Source organism: Monodon monoceros, unplaced genomic scaffold (assembly GCF_005190385.1).
Source record: "Monodon monoceros isolate NGI ecotype Baffin Bay Population unplaced genomic scaffold, NGI_Narwhal_1 Super_Scaffold_3, whole genome shotgun sequence".
Classification (NCBI taxonomy): domain Eukaryota; kingdom Metazoa; phylum Chordata; class Mammalia; order Artiodactyla; family Monodontidae; genus Monodon; species Monodon monoceros.
Window position 1 is genome coordinate 94,426,498 of NW_021703780.1, and position 21,525 is coordinate 94,448,022.

The following is a 21,525-nucleotide window of genomic DNA, read 5'->3' on the forward strand; positions in this document are numbered from 1 at the left end:
TTTAACAGATATTTATTTAGTACCTATTATGTGCTGAGCACTCAGTACAGGGCAATGAATAAGAAAGTTTTGGTTCCTGCCATGTTAACTTGAGTCCAGTGCAATGTGTTTTACATTACGGTAAGAGAAGAACCAAATAATGGCAGTGTTCTTTCACTCTGTGTGTTCCTTGACCTCCCCCATCTCACACACACACACACACACACACACACACACACACACACACCCCTCTTCCTCCTCTTTTGCTGTCTACCCTCAGATTTCAGCACTGCACACATCTGAGCCACTCCCAACCTCAGTCATCTCTACAGTGTAACAGTGAAATAAGTATGACAATTCTGCCCCCAGCTGTTGCATTTTAAACAGAGCACTCAGTGAAGAGAAGTCTGAGGCAAGGGGGCTACTGGCAGCTCTCACGTACCACCGGTAAGCAGCGGCCCCGTCAGCCCCCTCGCCACTGGCGGTAGACCGGTTGTCTGTGCTCAGCCCATGTTCTCAGGCAGCTCAACACCCCAGGCTCTCTCCTTCCTGGTGCTGGTGTCAGAGGCACCAAAGGGCAGGAGCATGGGGTGAGAGCTCTGAGCTGACTAATGCCCCATAAGAAACCTGCCTTAAGCAGGTAGCGTCTATTAGGGCTATATGACTAAGAGGCATTTCCACGTACTGATTCACGAGGCTGCCCACCAAGGGACTGACCTGGCTAATCCTCTGACTGGAAGAGGTGGAGGGAACGTGGAGCCCAGCCCTGCCCTCATCCTGGAAGAGAGCCACCCACCTGCCAAGGCACACCTGTGCTCCCCACCCCAGCTTTGGCCCTGTGGCCACCAGTGTCCTTGTTAAGGGGGCTGGCTCTGATGGGGGGAGGGGTCAGCATTTGAGGCTTATTTTAGAGGAAGCCTGGGAGGGAGATTTTGTTTTTAATCTTGTTAGTAGATAGAGGAGAGGTTTTTAGCCGGGGATCCGTGGATAGAATTGAGGGACGTAAATTAAGAAAACTGTTGCATCCTTATATACCCAACCTCTAACTGAAATATAGCGTTTCCTTCCATTATAAATGAAGACAAAAGCCCTGGCAGTTCAGCATCCCCTATGCCTTTTTTTGTTTTGTTTTTGTATATGACATTTAAGTGAGAAAATGATAACTGGAAATAGACCCCGTTCCCTTCATACCGATGGAAATCTGATGTTTTCATAATCCTATTACAGCCAAGAGAAATGCCGGGCATACCGCTCATGCTTGTCCTTATTCTGAAATAACAGTAATTAAATCCACGGCTGGTCTTGTTAATTAATTTAAGAAAGGCCCGTATGTTACTAAATTACAGATTTGTTTTTATATATTGGTATTATTTCAGTAATATTCATTTCCTTTGTAATCCTACATATTTTAATTTGTGCATTTAAAACATGGTTCTGAGAAGGGACACTTCCATATCAGACAAAGGGGCTCAAACAGATTAAGACTTCTGTTGACATAAAGCTTTAACAGTATTCTACACACATGCGTGCGCAAATATACACATGTATGCATATATAAACACACATGTACACACACAATCATAGTGGATTGAGATCTGAGGTCCTTAGAATGGACAAACTGGGTTCAAATCCCAGCTCTGCCACGTGTTTCCTATTTGGATAAATCACATTACCTCTAAGCCTCAGCTTCTTCATCTATAAAGTGGGCCTAAAAATTGTCGTCACAACAATAATCTATTAAGTTCTTAACACAGTATTTGACAACTTATGAATGTGGGTTACACAAGAATTATCATCACTATTGAAACAGCCAATAAGAGTGAAATGGTAAAGAGAATGAAAACATTATTTTGATGACACTTATTACCCACCTCTGATTTGGCTGACTTTAAGAATTTATTCTGCGCAAACACGTATTCCATGTAATTATTATAAGCCAGGGACTGAGCTGGGAAGCGGAGAAGTAAAAAGGAAAGAAATCCCAGAGGCTGATGGTTTGAGAGACAGAACAGCCAGTCTGGCCATCAGAGAACCAAAGCAGTGCCAAAGGCCTTGATCAGAGGTACAATCGAGGGAGTGAGGGAGATCAGAAGAGGAAGTACTTAACCTCACCTGGGGAGGTCAGGGAAAGCTTACCGAGGGGACGGCATCTGAGCTGCGTGTTGAAAGACAAGGATGAATGAGTAATGGGATCGGGTCACAGGCCAGTTTTATGCGTTCCAAGTCTGAGACGCATACTCTCCATCTGATCTGATTTCTAATTTGGGGAATATCACCCATCTTGAACTACGGAGAAATACATTCCTCCGTATCCATCCATCCATCAGGCATGTCTTGTAACTTTCTCGTATGAGAACTTGTTCCTCTCGCCTCTCAACCAAAACGCTTGGGGGTGATAGGATAGCAGAGCCGGCCAGCTGGCACGCTTGAGAGTCCTAAGCTCCGCAAAGGAGTTCCAGCAGGCTCACCCCCAGTCAGTTCGAATTTTTGCAGGAAGATGTAGATTTGTGTTGTGATCAAAGGAAAAAAAAGTTAACTGAGGATATGCAACATATATGGAAAGAAAGGAACACACAGAGACACAGACAGACAGACAGACACACACACACACACACACACACACACCCTCTGCAAAATTCAGCACGCGGTCCTTGTGAGCAGAATGTGAAAATACAATTCAGAGGACCGTAGGATGGTGTGTCCACCCCATGTTTTATTCACCTTCCAATTCTCAAGTCATTTAAATGGTAATTAGAGGAAAAGAAATCCTACAGAGGATTCCTTGATAAACTGCGAGGAGGAAAATCAGCCTTTCGAAATATGGAGACTTGAGTAACGAGATCCAGACTCTTGCATCAAAACAATTCCTTTTGCTCCGTTCTTCAGATTTCTGACTTGGTCTGAGACTGTGGGTCTCTTCTTGCCATGTTTTTGAGCAGGTGATGCCTCAAAATGAAAACCATATGGTTTGGATATCAAAACGCCACTGGGATGAGTGTTGTCAGTTGATTTTTTTCAGTTGCTTGTGGTACGTTAAACAGAGGGGGGATAAAATCCCAGATGATTCCCTGCCAGTTATCTGGAAAATGAAATTCTGGGGATCATCCCTGTGTTTGCAAGGATCTGACAAAGAGGTGAGGTTTGATGGAAAAGTTGTGTTTCCTCGAGTCTGTCCTCATTCACAGCCAACAGGCCCAAACAGCCTGTGGAGAAAACACCTTACACTAAGATTCACGCTAATTAGAACGGCTCTTGTCACCACCCTGTACCTTTCCTTGGACCCAGCCCAGGGCTGAGACCATCACAAAGGAAATCATCATATCCTTATTTGAATAATTGTTATACTGTATATTTCAGCAATTAGAATTAATTTTTAAGAGGCAGAACGGGCCTTACAGGTTCCCTGGGTCAACTTCCCTGTTAACAAAGAAGGAGAGAGATCCAGCAGGTTAGGTCATGTGCTCAAGGTCACAGAGGTAATTAGTAGAAGAGCTAGGATTAGAATTCAGGGTGTCTTAGCATCTCAGGTTCAGAAAGACTTAAAAACTATTTTGTCTGGGCTTCCCTGGTGGCGCAGTGGTTGAGAATCCGCCTGCCGATGCAGGGGACGCGGGTTCGTGCCCCGGTCCGGGAAGATCCCACAGGCCGCGGAGTGGCTGGGCCCGTGAGCCATGGCCACTGAGCCTGCGCGTCCTGAGCCTGTGCTCCGCAACAGTAGAGGCCACAACAGTGAGAGGCCCACGTACCGCAAAAAAACAACAAAAAAAGACAAAACTATTTTGTCCAAGTAGCCTATCCAAAACCTTAAATGGGAGATGAACCAGAGCGCCAGATGCTGTAAGAACCACTGGCAAGCACTGAAACTTCGTCAAGAGATCTGGTTTTTTGAACCCCTTTAATTATTAGACAGCTCTTTCTTATGTTGAGCTAAAATCTCTCTCTCTCTGCAACTTCCCACCACTCCCCATTGGTTCTTTCTGTTTTCTCAGTTCCTTAGTTCAAGGATGCAATGGCCACGTTTTTCTAACATTCTGGTTCTGGTTCACCGACCAAGTCCTACACATTGGTCAAGACTGAGGTCAGAGCATCTATTTCTTGGCTTACTTCCTACCTGCTGGGAGGCCTAGAATATGCTTTTAACTGAGTGACATGGCCCACAGACAGCCCCCACTTTTTGTTTTGGCATCAGTTTTGGGACGTGTGTCACCTCCTCCAGGTAGGTACTTCCATCCTCACCCAATAGGGAAGGCCACTTCTGTGCCACCAAACTATCCTGTTCCTTGGAAGAGAGTTTTTTTTTTTTTTTAAGTGGAAAGACATGTCAAGTGAAAGGAAATAGGAAATTTTAAATCACTAAGGGAAGAACTCCAAACCCATATCATAAACACTCATGAAAAATCAGCACTGTTCCACATGCAAAGTACCTGATTGATCAAAAGTAAGGGTTGGGGGTGGGTAATAGGAAATCAGAGGCAGCTATGAAGGAAAAGAAGAAAACCTTGGTAAATAGGGTAATATCTTTCTGAAAAGCTTTTAAAGATGATTTGCAACATTGTCATAGCTTATTACTCTATGGAACGCTAGAACAGTAAGAAAATAGTCTAAGTTTTATATCCTTATGACTCTTGCATCTGGAGAGAATGCTTAGTAAATAAATACGAAAGCTGGTCATCAAAATTAACTCGATTTCATTAAAAGATACCACTAAGAGCCGAAAGACAACCCAGAGAGAGAAAATATTCATAGTACATATATCTGACAAAGGATTGTAACCCAAAATAGATAAATAACCTCTATAAATCAATAGTTTTGAAAAAGCAATCCATTTTTCTTAATAGGTGAAGACTTCAACAGGCATGTCACAAAAAAAGATGTCTAAATGGCTAATAAGTGTAGGAAAAGGTGCTCAACCTCATGACTCATCAGAGAAACACAGATTAAAGGCACAATGAGATAGCATTATACACCCTACAGAATGATGAAATTAAACACTGACAAGAGCAAGTGTTGAGGGACTTCCCTGCTGGCGCAGTGGTTAAGAATCCACCTGCCAGTGCAGGGGACACGGGTTCCAGCCCTAGTCCAGGAAGATCCCACATGCCACGGAGCAACTAAACCCGTGCGCCACGACTACTGAGCCCGCATGCCACAACTACTGACGCATACACGCCTAGAGCCCATGCTCCTCAACAAGAGAAGCCACCGCAATGAGAAGCCCGTGCACCACAATGAAGAGTAGCCCCCGCTCGCCACAACTAGAGAAGACCCGTGCGCAGCAACAAAGACCCAACGCAGCCAAAGATAAATAAATAAAATAAATTTAAGAGCGAGTGTTATAAGGGTGTGGAGCAGCTGAACTCACATACATTGCCAGGGAGAATGTACATGACACACCCACTTTGGAAAACTGTTCGGTAACCTCTAATACGATTGAACATACACCTGCCCTGTGACCCAGCAGGGTCTACATCCGTGAGAAAGGAGCACAGATGTCTACCAAAAAACTTGGACAAGAGTAGTTGGAGAAGTTTTATTCATAATAGCCAAACTCCGGAAATAATTCAAACTTTCATCAACAGGAGAATGAATAAATAAATTATTTTACATCTACACAACAGAAAACTACTTAGTATTAAAAAAACTACTAATATATGCATCAACATGGATAATCTTAAATAAGTTGGACAGAAGAACTCACACTCAAAAGATGACCTACTGTCTAATTCCATTTGTGTGAGATTCAAAAACAGGCCCAACCCATCTACAGTGACGGAAGTCAGAACAGTGGCTAAGAAGAGATTGTTATTGACTAGAAAGGGGCATGAGGGAACTTTCTGGAGCACAGGAAGTGTTCTTTATCTGGATGGTGGTCCCAGGGGATATACATATAAAGTACTCAAGTGAATACGTGGGATTTCTGAATTTTTACTGCATGTAAATTTTACCTTGAAGCACTGTTAGAAAATAATCAAGACAATATCTGACAAATAACTGGAAAGGGCTGCATATTCAAGCAGAAGGATTTGGGCACAAAGAGGTTGAGGGCTGAGTTCTTGCTTCAGCCCCGGGGAGGTACCACTGTAACAGACAGCTTTGTTCCAGGGAGCTGCCACTAGGACACTTTAGAATCTCTCCAGTGACTTTAGTCTGGCATTAAAGTTTCTGCGTGATGGGGCCCTGTTCAGCCTTATCCATCACTACAACATTCTGTTTACCCAAACTGATCTGTCCATTTTTCCCTGAAAACACTTGTTCTTCCTCACTCGCATACTAAAAGGACCTCTTCTCCATGGGCCAAAGTCCCATCCATTCCCCAGTGCCCTTCCTCCATGAAGCCTGCAGTGCAGACAAAGTTCTCTCTCCTCTGAACTCCCAGCATGGATTTTGCTCTCCTACTGAATGGACGTTTAGTTTCCCAAATGGTCCTGGAACACATGTTATCACTGTCCCACCCGCCTAACTCCTGTCCCGTAACATCTTTTTTGTCCCTACATCCTCCATTAGTAAGCTCCTTGAGGGCAGGGATCGTGTCTTAATTCTCCTTTGTGTCACCTCGGAAAGGCTGGCATACAGTAAGGGCTCAGTAATATTATGGACAGAAAAGGAAATGGGATGGAATCAGGATACAGGAGAGAGAAGGAAAGGTATCAAAAGAAGTGAGAGCAGGTTGGTTCTCCTTCCTGACAGAGACAAGGAATCCTGAGAGGACAGAAAGGGGGAGAGAGAAGATGCGGTCGGAGGACACAGACAGACATGGAATAGAGTAGGTGAGACTATTAACCTCTTCCACAGACCCATACACGTTGCTTAATCTAAAACCTTCTTGAGGGGGATGGGGAAGGCACCGTTCCAAAGCAGACTCGGAACTTTTGAAGTCTGATCCCAAGTTTTATTATCCTCCTTCAAACTCATCTATAAAAGGATGGACTTTAAGATGGCAGATGAGCCAAGCTTTCATTTGTTTCCTTCCTTCAGACAACAAACTGAAACCTTCATCTGAACCTTGAGGCCCCCTGTTTCTGGCTGGAAGTCTCTTGAGACCAAACTCCAGTGATTTCTCTGATCTGGGGAGGAAGTTGGCTGGGACCTCTAAGCAACGGCAGCCGCATCTCAGAAGGGTTGGCCCTCCTGAGAGATAAGATCCAGAGGGACGACTGAAAACTGGCTGAAATTTAGTCCAAACCACTCATAGCTCAGGCCGATATCTACTTTAAGTTTCTAGTCCTTAATGAATATTTATACCAAAATAGAGCCAGTGGAAAAGTTCCATCTGTGTGGATTTTAAGAGTTTTGCCTTCCATCAGCCACGTTAACAAACTCAGGAAAGTGGCAGAATCACTGCCAAGCACATGCTCTTTGAAGTGCAAGAAATTCTGAGAAGGGCCCTGGACCCATCATATTTCTTCTCATCCTGAAGGCTCAGAGTCGGCATTCCCTTCTTTAAAAATGCTTAATATCAACACCTCTCGGTACTTTACAGTTTTAGCCCAGCCTTTGACACTGTGCTGACCATGAACGCTTTTTGGAAAGAGTAGATAAGCCTATTCAGAGCTCCGCTGGGTGAAATTGCTTTGTTGGCTGCTATTTCTTCCCATCTTTTGAAAATCTGAATGGTCCAGTTAATCACTTTAATTCTCTTTTTTACTCTGTGAGTAGAAAAATGGCCCCACATTTTCTCCTCACTTTTATTAGTCATTCCATACTCCTCGGAACCAAATCACCAGAAACTTGAACCAGTTCTGCTCTTGGTATGTGGGGCAAAAACAGAAGCCTTGCCCTTGCACTTGGCATATCAACTGCACTTATCAAGCACAGGCTACGTGCCAGGCATCGTGCTACATAGTTTCTTCCTAATCTTTACGCACGTCCTATTTTACAGATGAGTAAACTAAGGTTCAGAGGGATGAAGTAAATTGCCACAGTGACACAGCTAATGTGATGAACATGAATTAAATGTCAGGTCCCCGTCTTCCCTCTAAACCATTTCTCATCTATACCTAACATGTTTACAGGGTTCCAGGACTATGGGCCATGAACTTGTTGGTCACAGATGAATTGAGTTGGTAGCCAGACATGCATTAACAATGTTGAATCACATTAGTCAGAATTTGTCTCCCTTTTCAGTTCTTTCATCCTTTGGATTATATCCAGGAGGAACTCTGCACCTGGTGCTAAAATGGCTTTAACACCTGGATCACTTGCCCAGTGTCACTTTGAACAGATGGAGAGTGGTCCTCAGGTTCAGAGCTTTACAACGGCAAGAGTATTAGCTAGAATTTAATGTTGTTGTTTCATATTTATTGTATTTTTTATGGCTACCTCCTATTCTTTCAAAACAAACAACTTTTTATTGAAGCATAGTTGATTTGTAATGTATTAGTTTCAGGTGTACAGCAAAGTAATTCAGTTATACACACACACACACGTGTGTGTATATATATATTCTTTTTCAGATTCTTTTCTATTATAGGTTATTACAAGATATTGAATATAGTTTTCTGTGCTGTACAGTAGGTCCTTGTCGTTTACCTCTTTTATATACAATAGTATATATCTGTTAATCCCAAACTCCTAATTTATCCCTCCCCCCCACCCTTCCCCTTTGGTAACCATAAATTTGTTTTCTAGGTCTGTGGCTTAATTCCTATTTTTATACATTTTAGGGATAAAGTTTTTTTTAAGAAATAGGTTTTTCAAAAGTGATCTGTTTGAAGAAAAATTATAAGTAAACAATCACACAGATGGTATACTGAGGATAGGATTTAGGAAGAAGGAAATAGGGCTTCATAAACACCTAATACTTCATAATACCTGATCTCTACAGCACTTTCCAATTTTCAGTATCTCTTATATAAATTACCACACTGGATTCTCACAACAACCCCATGAAGCTGGTAGGAATTATCCGTTTTAAAGATGATGCATTTAAAAACTCAAGGTTCAGAGAGCAGGAACTGCTCACCGTGGTCACACAGGCAGTGAAGAAAGCAGCCGGAGTTCAGGTTCAACTCCAACATGTATGGTGCTCCGCCAGCACTCCGCCGGCGCATCACGTCAAGGGCAGGAGCAGATGAAGGGCTGTTGCGAAGCAACGGGCCAAGCCTAGAAATGCCAAGGAAAGTCTGCAGAACTTGATGACTCTCCCGATTGGCCTGAGTTTTCACAAGTTCCCCGTGCTTGTATATGTTCTGTTTCATGGACGAGCCTGCGTTTGCTCCATTCTGAGTTTCTCTAGAGAAGTCTGACTCGATCTCCTTCTAGTGAGTCCCCTTCCAGAAGGTTCAGAAACTGGTCCTCCCATCAGGGCAACATCTCCTACCTTTGGGGTCCACTACAGAAGGGGTGACACAAACTAGAAATGGGCCTCTCAAGGAGGAAAAGCCAGCCTCCGCCCAGTAAGAAGAGCATTTCTTCCAGCAGTTGACTAGGGTTCAGACCGCAGGTCCAGGTGACTGGATGAGCAGGGATTCCATAAACGTGGGAGAACCAGTGGGTTTGGGTGGCAAAGGAGGTGAGTTGGCAGTTCCATCAGTCGATCCACAGAGAGTTTGCAGGAGCTGAACACACTCCTGGAAATGATGCCAAGAGCCGGAGGGAAGAGTTGAAGCCGTTTGAGCAGATTGATGCATAAGAGAGAAGCATCCTGAGAACCAAGGGGAGACCAGAGCCAGTGCTGGAACCTTGGAGGAGGGAGGGGAGCAAGTGAGGGGAGCGGAGAATGGCTGCCCAGGCAGGTTGGGTGACCAGGGGAGGCTAGAATTCTGGAAACCAGGGTGGACCTTCTTCCAACTTGTCCTGCAGACAGCCGCCTCAAATGGAAGATCTCTATTATGTGTTAGCTTTTACGGCACCAAGAAGCATTGCTCGAAGGCAAAACTGAAAGCAAGCGTTACCAAGGAAGCTATTGAAACCCATGTTTATTGAGGAGCTACTATGTGCAAGGCACTGCCAAAGGCACTGGTGATAGAGAAATGAACTAGACACACAGGGACCCTGCCCCCATAGAACTTACGGCCCAGCAGGAAAGAATGACATTAAAGAGTTATATCCATGATTAAATAATTACAATCATGATGGGTACCACAGAGAAGTACAAGATACAGCCTTTTCTAAGACCCTGTGATAGGGGTAGCTAAAGGACGAACAGGAGTGTGTTAGGTGAAGGGAGAGAGATGAGGAAGATGGTCCAAGCAGAGGGAACTGCATATGGGCTGGCTTAGAGGTATAGAGGAATTTGGCATCTTTTCTAGGGCATATGGTTAAATGAATAATTCTAAATTTACTCCAGAGATAATTTTCTGGAAAGGAACTTGGCTTCAGTATCTCTGATTTTACATATTCATTGTGTTCCATGACCTTCAAAGGTGGGACCTTGAAGTGGCAAAGTGAATGACCATCTGCTAATTTCTGCTTCATAAAAGTGAAAAACTTGGCCTAAACCCTCTCTAAGGTGTTTCCCTTTCTAAGAATCAGTGATTTTCTCGTGTGAGGTTTCTATAAACGCTGAATTCAACTCTATAGAGTATGGACAACTAGTGCTTTATGTAGGGGGAAAATCAAGGAAAGGATGAAATATTTGAAAGCGTATTTAATGTTAGTTTTAATAGCAATAAAGAGAGAAGAGAGAAGTCATTTATAAGAAGGATACTTGATTTAAACCAAGAAAATGTCTCATGAAAAACACCGCCCAAAAACACAAGTGCTTTTTTCCATCAAGGCACCAGTGTTGGCTGAAGGAAACGTGTGTCTCAATGCTTCCCTTGTCCTATACGTTAACCGTGAGATTCCCAGCAGGAATCATTTATATAAGCAAAGCCTTCAGACATTTAATAACAGAGTTGTACATTTACACGCACATTTCCTTTTAAGATTTTAAGATTCAGATAGGCAAGATAAAAAATTCTCCAATTTGGTTTGCTAAGTGCCCCGCCCCCATTTCCAAAATTAACCCCAATAACAGTGTGTTATCCTTGGAAAGCTCAGTGATGCTGCAAGTTCAGAATTCAGATGCACACAACCACACACCCCAAATTACATCCTTACAGGAAGCTGTTCTTGAGACATCAGGCCTCTAAAATCAGGAGAGTCGTAGGAAAACTGGAGAGATATAATGAGTAAATTTTGCCAGCCTCAAGCTTACAGTTTTACACTTGAGGAAGAGTCTACTAAGGGTCCAAACCTAAGAACCACGCAGCCAGTGAGATTTTCACTTCCGAAGGTAACCTGGGGGCACCAAGCTTGCTCTCATTTGGGAAAGGGGGGGGCGGTAAAGACTCCCTGCAAGGACTTTATTTTCTTTTATCTCAACTCCCCCGAGCTACTTCATAAACCTGTAAATAAGATTCCCAGGAGGACTGGATAACTTCTGGCTCTGAGCAAGGGGCTTTACTTCCATCTTCCCCAAAGCTGGCAGGGCCTATCTAAGAAAGAAAAAAGACAACTCCAAGGAAAAAAAAAGATTGTGTCGGAGCCTCTGGAAACACTTAAGTTAGGCAAGAAATGCCAGGTCAGCTCCTGCCCTGTGGAAATCCCTTTCACAGCTGAAGAAACAGTGCGCATGCTCTGGGAAGCTGAGTGTCTCAAAAGGTCCATTAAAAAGTCTGGGGGGTTGGGCGGGGCGAGAGGCAGGAGGACCTCTCCTCACATTGACTAAGTAAGCAGCCAGCGACATGTTCAGATCATGGGCGGGCTTTTCTAGAAACGGGCGATTCTCAAAAACAGGAGAGAAGGGTTTTGCCCCCGGGCTGGTTTGATCTGTCTGTGCTTGGCGATGCGCTAGGCACGGTACCCTGGGCAGTGTCTGCAGTTGGTTGAAAGGGAGCTAGAGTCAAAGGGAAGTAAGAGTTCAGTCCTAAAAATCCTATCACCTGAGTCCAGCAGGGTCCCCCACACAGAAGATTTGTGGACCCGCTTTGGATACAACGACACGTAAACATCAGCTATCAGCGAGAAGCTGGCAGCCCAAGAGGCTGGTTTGCTTTCCGCCCTGCCAATAGAATGTTAAACAAAGGAGTCAGAGTCCTGGGCCGGGGCTGACAACTCCCTAGATTTTCCATAGCTGTCACACAGATCCAGCCCCCAGCCGTCAGCGGCTGAATTTAGGACATGGGACTTTTTTGCCCCCCCTCAGTACTGCTCTTTTTCGAAGTGACCCCAGCCCCATCACCTGTGAAAGGTAATAAAAGATACTCTGCGAATATTTCAAGGCTGCTCCCTTGCAAGGGCTCTGGCGGTGCCAGCTAAGAGAGGAGCCCTGCCACTTCAATTGGTTCACAGAATTGCTACAGCGATTCGGTCCAAACAGCCTTCCTGTCAGGCCTTTCCATGAGCTGCCAACCCTTGAAAAATGTCCTGATTTGAGTCTTGTCGCCTCTTGCATTATTTTTTGATGAAAGTGCTAAAAACACAGAAGAGTCAAGTTATCGAAAAGGCAGACAAAAAGAAGGCAAAGAAAAAAGGGGTAGATAATCCCCTATCGTGGCTGCCTGAGCATTCGGTGTCCGCACCGTCCTGCCAAGTGATGATGTGGTACAAGGCAGACATTACTAATAGACTCAGCCAAGCAGGCCAGATAGCTGAGGCAATCACGACGGCAATAATTCCTATTTCATCGAGGGGGAACTTCCAGGAGGCAGCCGGTTGAGCGTGGGGTCAGCTCTGGGGGTGGAGTGCGGTTTTAGAACCAGCCACCCCAAAGGCAGGGGGTCTGGGCATTCGTGCTTTCCTGGAACCAGCCTCAAATCAGTGAGGCTTGTCTGACAAGGGTTGGGGGAGGGGAGGCTAAAGCAGGGTCTTAAACAGAGAAGGCTTTCATTTTATATCTCCCTGTCCACATATGGATTTGTTTTCCTACTTGGTTTTCATAGCCAGATTAACCCTTTTTGTTCACACATGATGCGAACCATGGGGATCTCCGATCATTTCCTCCCCCGGAGGGGAACAGAACCAAATAAGTGATTACAACTATCAGAAATATTCTGTAAATGGTATGGCGGTCAGGAACTTAAGGGGGGAGGGGGGAGGGGACCTAGTCTAGGAAAATCAAGGAAGCAAGAAGAGGAACTGGATGGTGGTTTCTAGAACTTTCCTGGGACATGCTCATCGAGGAGCCTGAGTAGATGATTGGGACCCACTTCAGGGACAGCTGATGTGGGAGATACAGAAGCAGCAGGCTCCTCACCCCACAAAGGGTCTGGGCCCACCATGCTTCCTGTTCACCTTTCACGTGCTCTAGAGCATTCGTGAATTCAATGCTCCTTCCTGGCCACCCTGAGTTTAACTTAATTTTACCTGTTAAACATGGATGTATTGAAAGAAAGGGGACAGTTCCTGGGGACATATCCAGAGAAAACTCTAATTCAAAAAATTAATGCAGCCCAATGTTTATAGCAGAACTATTTACAATAGCCAAGACACGGAAGCAACCTAGGTGTCCACCGACAGAAGAATGTATAAAGAAGATGTGGTACATATATACAATGGAATACTACTCAGCCATAAAAAAGAATGAAATAATGCCATGTGCAGCAACATGAATGGACCTAGAGAATATAATACAAAGTGAAGGAAGTCAGACAGAGAAAGACACATCATATGATATCACTTACGTGTAGAATCTAAAAAAGAATGATGCAAATGAACTTATTTACAAAACAGAAATAGAGTCACAGATATAGAAAACAAACTTGGGATTACCAAAGGGGAAGGGGGTAAGGGAGATAAATTAGGAGTTTCGGATTAGCAGGTACAAACTTCTGTATATAAAGTGATAAACAAGGTCCTACTGTATAGCACAGGGAACTATATTCAACTTAAAAAAAAAAAAAAAAAGGATAGCAAAGGAGAACATGGTATATTTTACCCCAAACCCAAATTCTCCTAGAGCTGAACCTGTACAAACTATCTTGATGGACAAAACAAAACCCAGATGAAACACCATTTCTCACAGGAGTGAAAAGTACTCCTGTTGGGCATTTGTTAACAACTTTCTTTGGGACATCAGACACTCCTAACACCCTGAGCTAAATCCATCAGACTAACTCTTCCAACCACAGCCAGTCCATGGGATAAATTTCAACGCACACATGTAATAGGAAAAATAATTGAGTCTTTACCCTAAAATACTGGCAACTCAGCCACTTCTGCAATCAGTTCGTCGCCCACCCAATGTTTTCCTTTTCTGTCACTTTAAATAGGATTGGTCTTTAAAACCAGAAAGAAAAAAGAAGTTTTCCATGCACAGAATTCTAAGCACTAGATCAGTAGGGCTCATCTGAATTTGTTTAGTCTATGCATTTTTATCCTCATTGCACAATTTAGGAAAAGAGAGTCTCTTTTCCTAATTGGAGAGATTTCTTCACATCCGTGCTTGTCCAGACAGAGGAAGAGAAGTTCCCAAGCAGCAAACGTGGGGAGAAACAGTAGATTTGGACACACACACACACACACACACACACACACACACACACTCTGCCCCCAGATATGACCTCTAATGTAGACGAGGATGTTGCTTCTGCTTCTGGGACTCGCTGTGGTTTTAGGGGGCACTTTATCCAAACCCGTCTCCGTGGTGACTTACACGTCATCATAGAGAGCGTGGGTCAGATGGCGCAGGATGGAAATTTGGAAAAGGAGAGAGACTGCCGGCATTCGGTTGTGCACACTCTTGTCTGTGGCTACCATGTTCTGAGCCAGTCCTCTTAAGGCAGAGGGAATAAAAGACAGAACCCGCCAGGGTCTGGGCTACACATCCCAGTCTTTCCTCTCCTATTTGGGGAAACAGGGTTCTCTTGGCCAAGACCTGAAGCCATAGCCAGGTTGGGCTCCTCCGTCTGGCACGACCCCTCAGCCCGTGCTTTGGCCCCGGGTGGGCAGGGGGAGGACCACCCCTGACCTCAGGCCTGGTAGAGGGTCTCAGGATCCGTGAGAGCCCCCGAGGGCTTCAGGCAGCCAGTGAAATTTAAAGGAAGAGGAAGGGTGTGGTTTCCTTTCTGCGTGGCTGTTAAGAAAGTTACTGCATTTGGCAAGGAAGCCTGGGAGGCAGGCCTGTGCCAGGGCAGATGGGACCAAAATGAAAGGACAACAATAAAATTCAGGCGGCCTGTAAAAACTCACATTGGAGGGGGTGGTGGTCTGCGAGTGGAGTATGGGAGGGGGAGACATTAAGCCAAGGATCTGAGAGCCTTCAAGTCCACGCTGGACAGCTGAGGGCCCAGTGGTGAGGCCTGGATGTTCCCAAACTTGTCTTCACTTTAAAATCCCCTGGGGAACTTCCAAAAATGCCTACAGCCCGTGGTCCATCCCCAGAGATTGCAGCTAAACTGCTCTGGGATTCAGCCTAGGCTTTGGAAGTGCGAAAAGATCCCCAGGCGATTCTAATGGGCAGACAAGTCTGGGAACCACTGATGGAGTCCCTGGCTACTCAAAGTGTGGTCCCCAGACCAGCAGCAGTAGCTTCCTCTGGGAGGCTGGGAGTACTATGGAATATCAGGCTCCCCCCGGACTTGCTAGACTAGAATCTGCACATTAGCCAGGTGCCAGGTGATCTGTATGCTAATCAGGGTGTCTGATTAACTTGCGAAGCGCTGCTTCACGCACACACACGCGCGCACACACACACGCGTACACACACGCGCGTGCACACAGACTAGGTCAAATCCTTCTCCTTCCTGGCATGGATTGCATTTGTAATTGTATATCTATGTGAGTTATTACAGAAGTCAGTGTACGGGCCCCAAAATATCTAGAAAAGGTTCCTTAACATTGCCTATAGTGCATGGGTTAAGTTAAAATGTAAACTTCAGTCAGAGTTTCAGTGAGTGCCAGCTCCCTGGCCTGGTCCTATGCATTCGTGACCAGCAGTCATTTCAGGCTTCCAGTGCAGGGCAGATAAACTAGGTGAAGCCAGGGCCTGGCTTTCTCTCCCATAGGCACTGCCCGTGGTTCTGATTCTCCTTCTCCTCTGGCTGCCACCTCTCCCACTGAAGCCTGTCTGTTGCCTTGAACATCTACACTTTATTTAGCAGAACAGGGTTAATTGGTAGAAATCCTGAAACCAAGGTGAGCATGACCTTGTCCTACTGCCCTTGCCCCTAACCCTTCCAGGACCTCCCATCCCTCCAGAAACGCTGCCCACCCCCTTGGACCCAAGTGGCCCGAGGCCCCGAGTCAAGGCTAAGCTTGTGGGAGGCTGTCTGGGGTCTGGATACACCCAGTGCAGTAATAAGTCACAGGACCTAGATTCCAAAGACATGAGTGTGAATCATGTCCTGAGCACTGTACCTTATCAGTTCTGTGAGCTTGTTTTCCTCCTGAGGCAAATGCAAGATACTGACATCCTAGGGTTGTTGTGAAAACCAAGTGAGATAAGGGATGTGAATACACGTTGTAAACTCTAAAGTGCTGTACCTGTGGTGGAAGGTGCCACAGGACAGTCGATGAGAGCATAGCAAGGAAGTAACACCTGCGTGGTTTCACTTCCTGGCTCCATCACTTACTGGCTATTGGATCTCGAAGCGGAGGCATAACCTCTCTGGGCCTGTTTCCTCGCCTGAAAATGAGGTTACTAAAAGTGCCTCTCTGGTGGCTTCATCCAGAAGCTTAAATTAAATATTATGAAAATGCTTGGTGTACGCCCCGCACATAAGATGTACTCAAGCAATGTTAGCTACAATCATGACCATTAGGAAAGACAAAACAGTTTTGCTTAAAGTTATAATACAAATAAGGACAGACTAAGGAGACCGCCCTTCCCCAGAGGGGCTCCAGTCCAGACCATTCTGAAGAGGCAAGGTGCTTCTCCTCTCTCAGACTCACGGGCCTACGTCACCTGTTGACTGGGAATAATGACTATACCTCACAGGGGTGTCATCACTGTTAAGGAAGAGGTCTCTACACCTTCTCTCCTGGGACTCCGGGGGGAAAGGGACGTTTTTAAGTAACAAAGCACATTGACCAGTAACACAGGTATGCTTATAGAGTTTACCTGTAAAAGACAAGTCAGAATACTTGGCTTGGAAGAGAATTTAGTGTCAGTTTAGAACGCCCCAGCTCAAAAATCAAACCCATGGGTAGTCAGGAGGGCATGTGATGGTGTTAAGATACAGTTTTCAAGAGGTAAAAGCATGATTCTTGTGCAACTATAAAAGGAAACTTAGCAAAGATTATATTCAACTCATTATATAATGAAGGAACCAGTAAGCTATTTAGAGTAGTTCAAAAAGCATTTGAAGAGTTAGGGGTTCCTAGGTAATTTAATGTTAGGACAAGATTGATAGCTTAGGTACATAACTAGTTAATGTCCTACAGGACCATCCACCATAACCCTTGGGGTCGTCTTTTTCAAAAGGACAGAAACTATTCGTATTGGTATCTCTACTGGACAAAAATCTACATGTTAACACGGAACTTCACCGAGTCTAAGGATAGCAAGAAGTAAATTTCTCTAGATAATCCCTGCAGGGATGGGGTGGGGTGGAGAAAATGTCATATTGCCACCATATGACATTGAAGGATGTGCCACCCACCTTTCTGCCTTCCATCCGAGTTTTGGACTTTTTTTTTTTTTTTTAAACAATGGTAAATACTTACCTCACTTTACAAACAACCTTTCTCTTACATGATGCTTACAACAGCCCTAATGAGGCAAAAAGGGCAGAGAAAACTCATTTCCAGAGGAGAAAACTGAGTTACACGAGGAGAGAGAGAAGCTGGGCTTGGAGGAGAATCCCGTTTTCTAATTCCAAGTCTCATGCTCGTCCTGAAACTCCATCTCACCCTTGCCCTTCTCTGCTCCCCTTCATTTCAGCCCCCCATTGCTCTCGGTGGCACTGTTCCCCTTTCAGACTTCCCTTGGGGTTCACTGAAGGTAAATGCTCGAGGAGGGAGGAGACCCCGCCACTCCCCACCCTTTGTATCCCAGAGGCTTCTGGTCTCATCCAAGTCCTTTTAAGTCCCCGACACCATTCAGTTCCACAGCATTAGATGAACCACGCATCCTACTACCCCGAGCCAAAGAAAGTTGTCCAAACACTTTATCCTCCCCTCGGGAAAAAGGACAGAATGGATGCTGTATTCCAAGAACCCATTTTTTTAAGTGGTGGCTCCTTTCAAGCGCTTGTCTTCTCAGCTACTGTGAGCCACTTTGCCATCTTTCATCTGAGACGGCATCCACATCAGAGAAACCCACTGTTTACAAACCGGAATATCTCATTTGAAACACCTGTTCTGATTGACGTTTTCCCTTCGTCGATAAACAGGATGGTCATTTTCTGTGTCAGGGAGAGCTGGGTCTGTCTGCCTCCTTGGTGAATGGCACGTAGCGGACAAATGTCTGTTTACTGTGTTAAACTGTCAGCCAGGAGACCGGCAGCAAGTGTGGCCTGATGGCCCAAATCGGTTTCTTCCTCGCAAGGCCATTTAGTTTTCTCACCCACGGACTTCTGTTGTCATGGAAGCTGTCCCACTAGCAGGATAGAGACTCAGCCCAACCCTGCTTCCTGCATCCAGTGAGAGAGGCAACATTTATAATCATGAAACAAAGTAGACAATAAGAAAGTATATGGGGTGTACAGTTAGAAAAGTAGTTCCTCTGAAGTCGCCTAGAACTCTGAAGCTGGGAAAAAAAATTTTTTGAGAACATCTGATTCAGAGTATGTTTATATGAGGTATACTGACAACAGCAAACACTCGGTGCATAATAAGTGCATGCTAAGCCCTTTCCATGCGGCAGCCCATTGAACCCTCTCAGTGACTCCAGGGGGCAGGGTGGTTCTTACTGGCCCCATGACACAGATGAAGAAACAGACTCCACGAATCACTCACTGGCCCAAGTCCAACAGAAGAAAGGGACAGAACTGGGACGAAAATGCAGACCTCTGACCCCGAAGCCCAGACCTCTTGACCTGAAACAGCTGCCTTCTCCTATCTCTCTTGCCTCTGTCATAAGCTAGCTCTTGAAAGGCGCTGGACGCCCCGGTCCATCCAGCGTCCACCATTTTTATTTGATCATATAATCCTTCCCACCTCCGCCATAAGCCACTTTGTAAGAGCCCACAGAACGAGGATTCCATGCAACAGGATATGGGCCACCCCGATCCAGGCCAGTTTTCTCATTTCCCAGAGGACCACCTTGGGCTGGGCAGGGAAACGACTCGCCTCTAGCTGCACAGCTAATAAATGTCAGAGTTGACACCATAGAGCCAGCCCCCCGACCCACGGGCCCGAGCTCGGCTGTACTGGGCCGCCTTGCATCTAAACCAAACCCTGAGCCAGCAGTTCAGCTCTCCCGGCCAAGCATCAGGACTAATCCCCTTGTAGGCTGGCTGTTAAATCCGACAGTCGTTAGAACAGTGCTCCAGTGGGCGGGGTGATTTGCCACTTAGGAAATTCTCCCGCGTAGCTCTTCTGTTTCAGGCTTTGCTGCCTCCGGGTAAACCTAAAACCATCCAGCGATGAAGCCTGATTCATACATCATACACCTCCCCGCAAAACTTCAAATCATTTAAACATGAAGTGTTATGGGATCGTTGTATTTCACCTAGTAGAATCCAACGTGTCAGGAACAACAGGCAAGGTTTTCTATGCCAACAGCTTTAGGGAGCAAAGTTCCACCCACGAATGAAAGTTCCCCAGCTCAGACAACGAGACGGTGGTGAGCATCGTCTTCGTTTTCCATTTTAACATGACTCTAGCACTGAATAGGCACAAATATAAACATGCATCCCTTCAAATACGTGCCACATGGCTCTTAACTCCCAAGGCTGTGAAGGTGTATTAGACAGAACAGTGAAGTGTCTGAGGACGTGGTATAAACAACAGTCACCACGCAAGACGTGTGGAGCTGGGTATTATCTCGGGAAGACCTGGGCGGGAGAAGAGAAATATTGTGAAGGATAACTGTTTCTTCCTATGTCCTTCTTTGAATTCTGACACTAGCAATGAGGACGGCCTCACGACTTGTCTTCTCCCCACTTACAAGCAGAGAGAGTAGAGGTGTCATGCCCCACAGAGCATGCTCAGATCGTGACACCCTACCCATCCAGCCCTTTTGTACCCTTCTGCCCTTGCATACCTCCTCCTTCTGCTAGGACCTCCTTCTCCTCCTTTTCTGCCCACTCACCATGCACAGCCCCAATCCTGAGTCACCGCCTCTGAGACGCCTCTCTGGAATTCCCATTCGGGTTAACACCTTCCTCTATGCTCCTAAAGTCTGTGTGCAAGATAATAGCAGCTACCATTTGTAGTGGCTAAGGTGGCTGGGCACATTACATGCGTTATCTCTGTACCCATTTGACGGGTAAGGTAACTGAGGCTCAGTTTGTCCAAGGCCACAGGGCTGTTAAGTCACGAAGCTGGGTGTGGAATCCAGGTCTCTCAGGCTCCAAAGTCCATGTCTTTCTACTACACAACAGGCAGCTGTCCTTGCCTCAAACTAATCCCTTCCCAGGAAAGGGGATAAGTATGTGTTTCTCCATCTCCCCCTAGACTGTGTATTCCTCTAGGGCACCACGAGTCTTACCATGTATCCCTGTGCCTGGCACATAGCAGATGCTAAATAAATGGTTAAATGAATCAATAGTTTGTTGAATGAGAAGCTTATCCCTTTATCCCACAAGTTGATGGAACACTGCTTCTGATAAAATCCTAGTACATGTGGTTCCCATCCCAAGTCAGCGCCCACCCCCAGTGGAGAGTCAGGTCAGTTTCTCAGCTGGCAGATCCATATGCTAACCCACCGCTTCTCCAAGTTTCATGTCCTATGAATCTCCTGGGAATTGTGTTAAAGTGCAGATTCTAATTCGAAAGGGCTGAGACCCTCATGGGTGGGGCGTTTCCTGCAGGCTTCTGGTGATGCTGCCGGTTTGAAGACCCCATTTGAGAGCCAGCCGGGTCTAAATACCTCAGCGAGCAGCAGCCTTACCTGTGGCTGGTAACGAACAATAAAACCTGTCTCATGCGTTGTGCTCCTCCCAAAAGACGACCAGATTTCAAATGCTCCTGATTTTCCGTGATTTAGCAAAATATTTAAGCTATGCTTTGAGCTGTAAACATTTGGCAGCATGAACCTTTGTTTGTGCCTGTAGCTTTGGTTTAATCACACCCTATCAATAAATCACAAATAAATGAGAGACAGGAGGCACTCACTGGAAGATTCCATTCCAGTGACAAGTGGATCAGGGGAGCGGGTGAGGGTTGGGGAAGGCGTGGATGAGCCCCAGGGCATTTCTGCTGGGAAAGTTCCACCCTTCCACACTCGCCTAACCCATGGCCACTTTCCTGACTGGTCTCCTCCATTCCTGGTAAACAGTGAAGTGATGGCTTACTCATCTCGAGACCTTTGAACCCCACACAATCGCTTTGCTGGCATGCCAAGTCTTTAGAGGTCAAGCAACCCCGGTCCAAGACGTTTGGAAGGAAAACACCCTCTTTTCTGTCTCCTTTTCCAGATGTCCCTGGGCCAGCAGCAGTCAGCAAGAGGTGTGCCTTGTCTGAGATGCAAGGGGACGTGTTCGGGCTTCGAGCCGCATTCATGGAGGTAACGCAGTT

At 45.6% G+C, this 21,525-nt stretch overlaps 2 protein-coding genes across 5 annotated transcripts in view; one reads left to right on the plus strand and one right to left on the minus strand.

Annotated features, from left to right (window-relative positions):
• SSUH2 (ssu-2 homolog) overlaps positions 1–21,525 on the minus strand; it is a 151,815-nt gene that overhangs the window by 24,341 nt on the left and 105,949 nt on the right. The gene's annotated exons all lie outside the window — the stretch shown is intronic.
• Positions 1–21,525, plus strand: part of LMCD1 (LIM and cysteine rich domains 1) — a 58,235-nt gene that overhangs the window by 7,564 nt on the left and 29,146 nt on the right. For all 3 annotated transcript variants that reach the window (XM_029242203.1, XM_029242204.1, XM_029242205.1), the window contains exon 2: positions 21,426–21,514. In XM_029242203.1, coding sequence (XP_029098036.1) covers positions 21,426–21,514 — 89 coding nt within the window. The remainder of the gene's footprint in view (positions 1–21,425; positions 21,515–21,525) is intronic.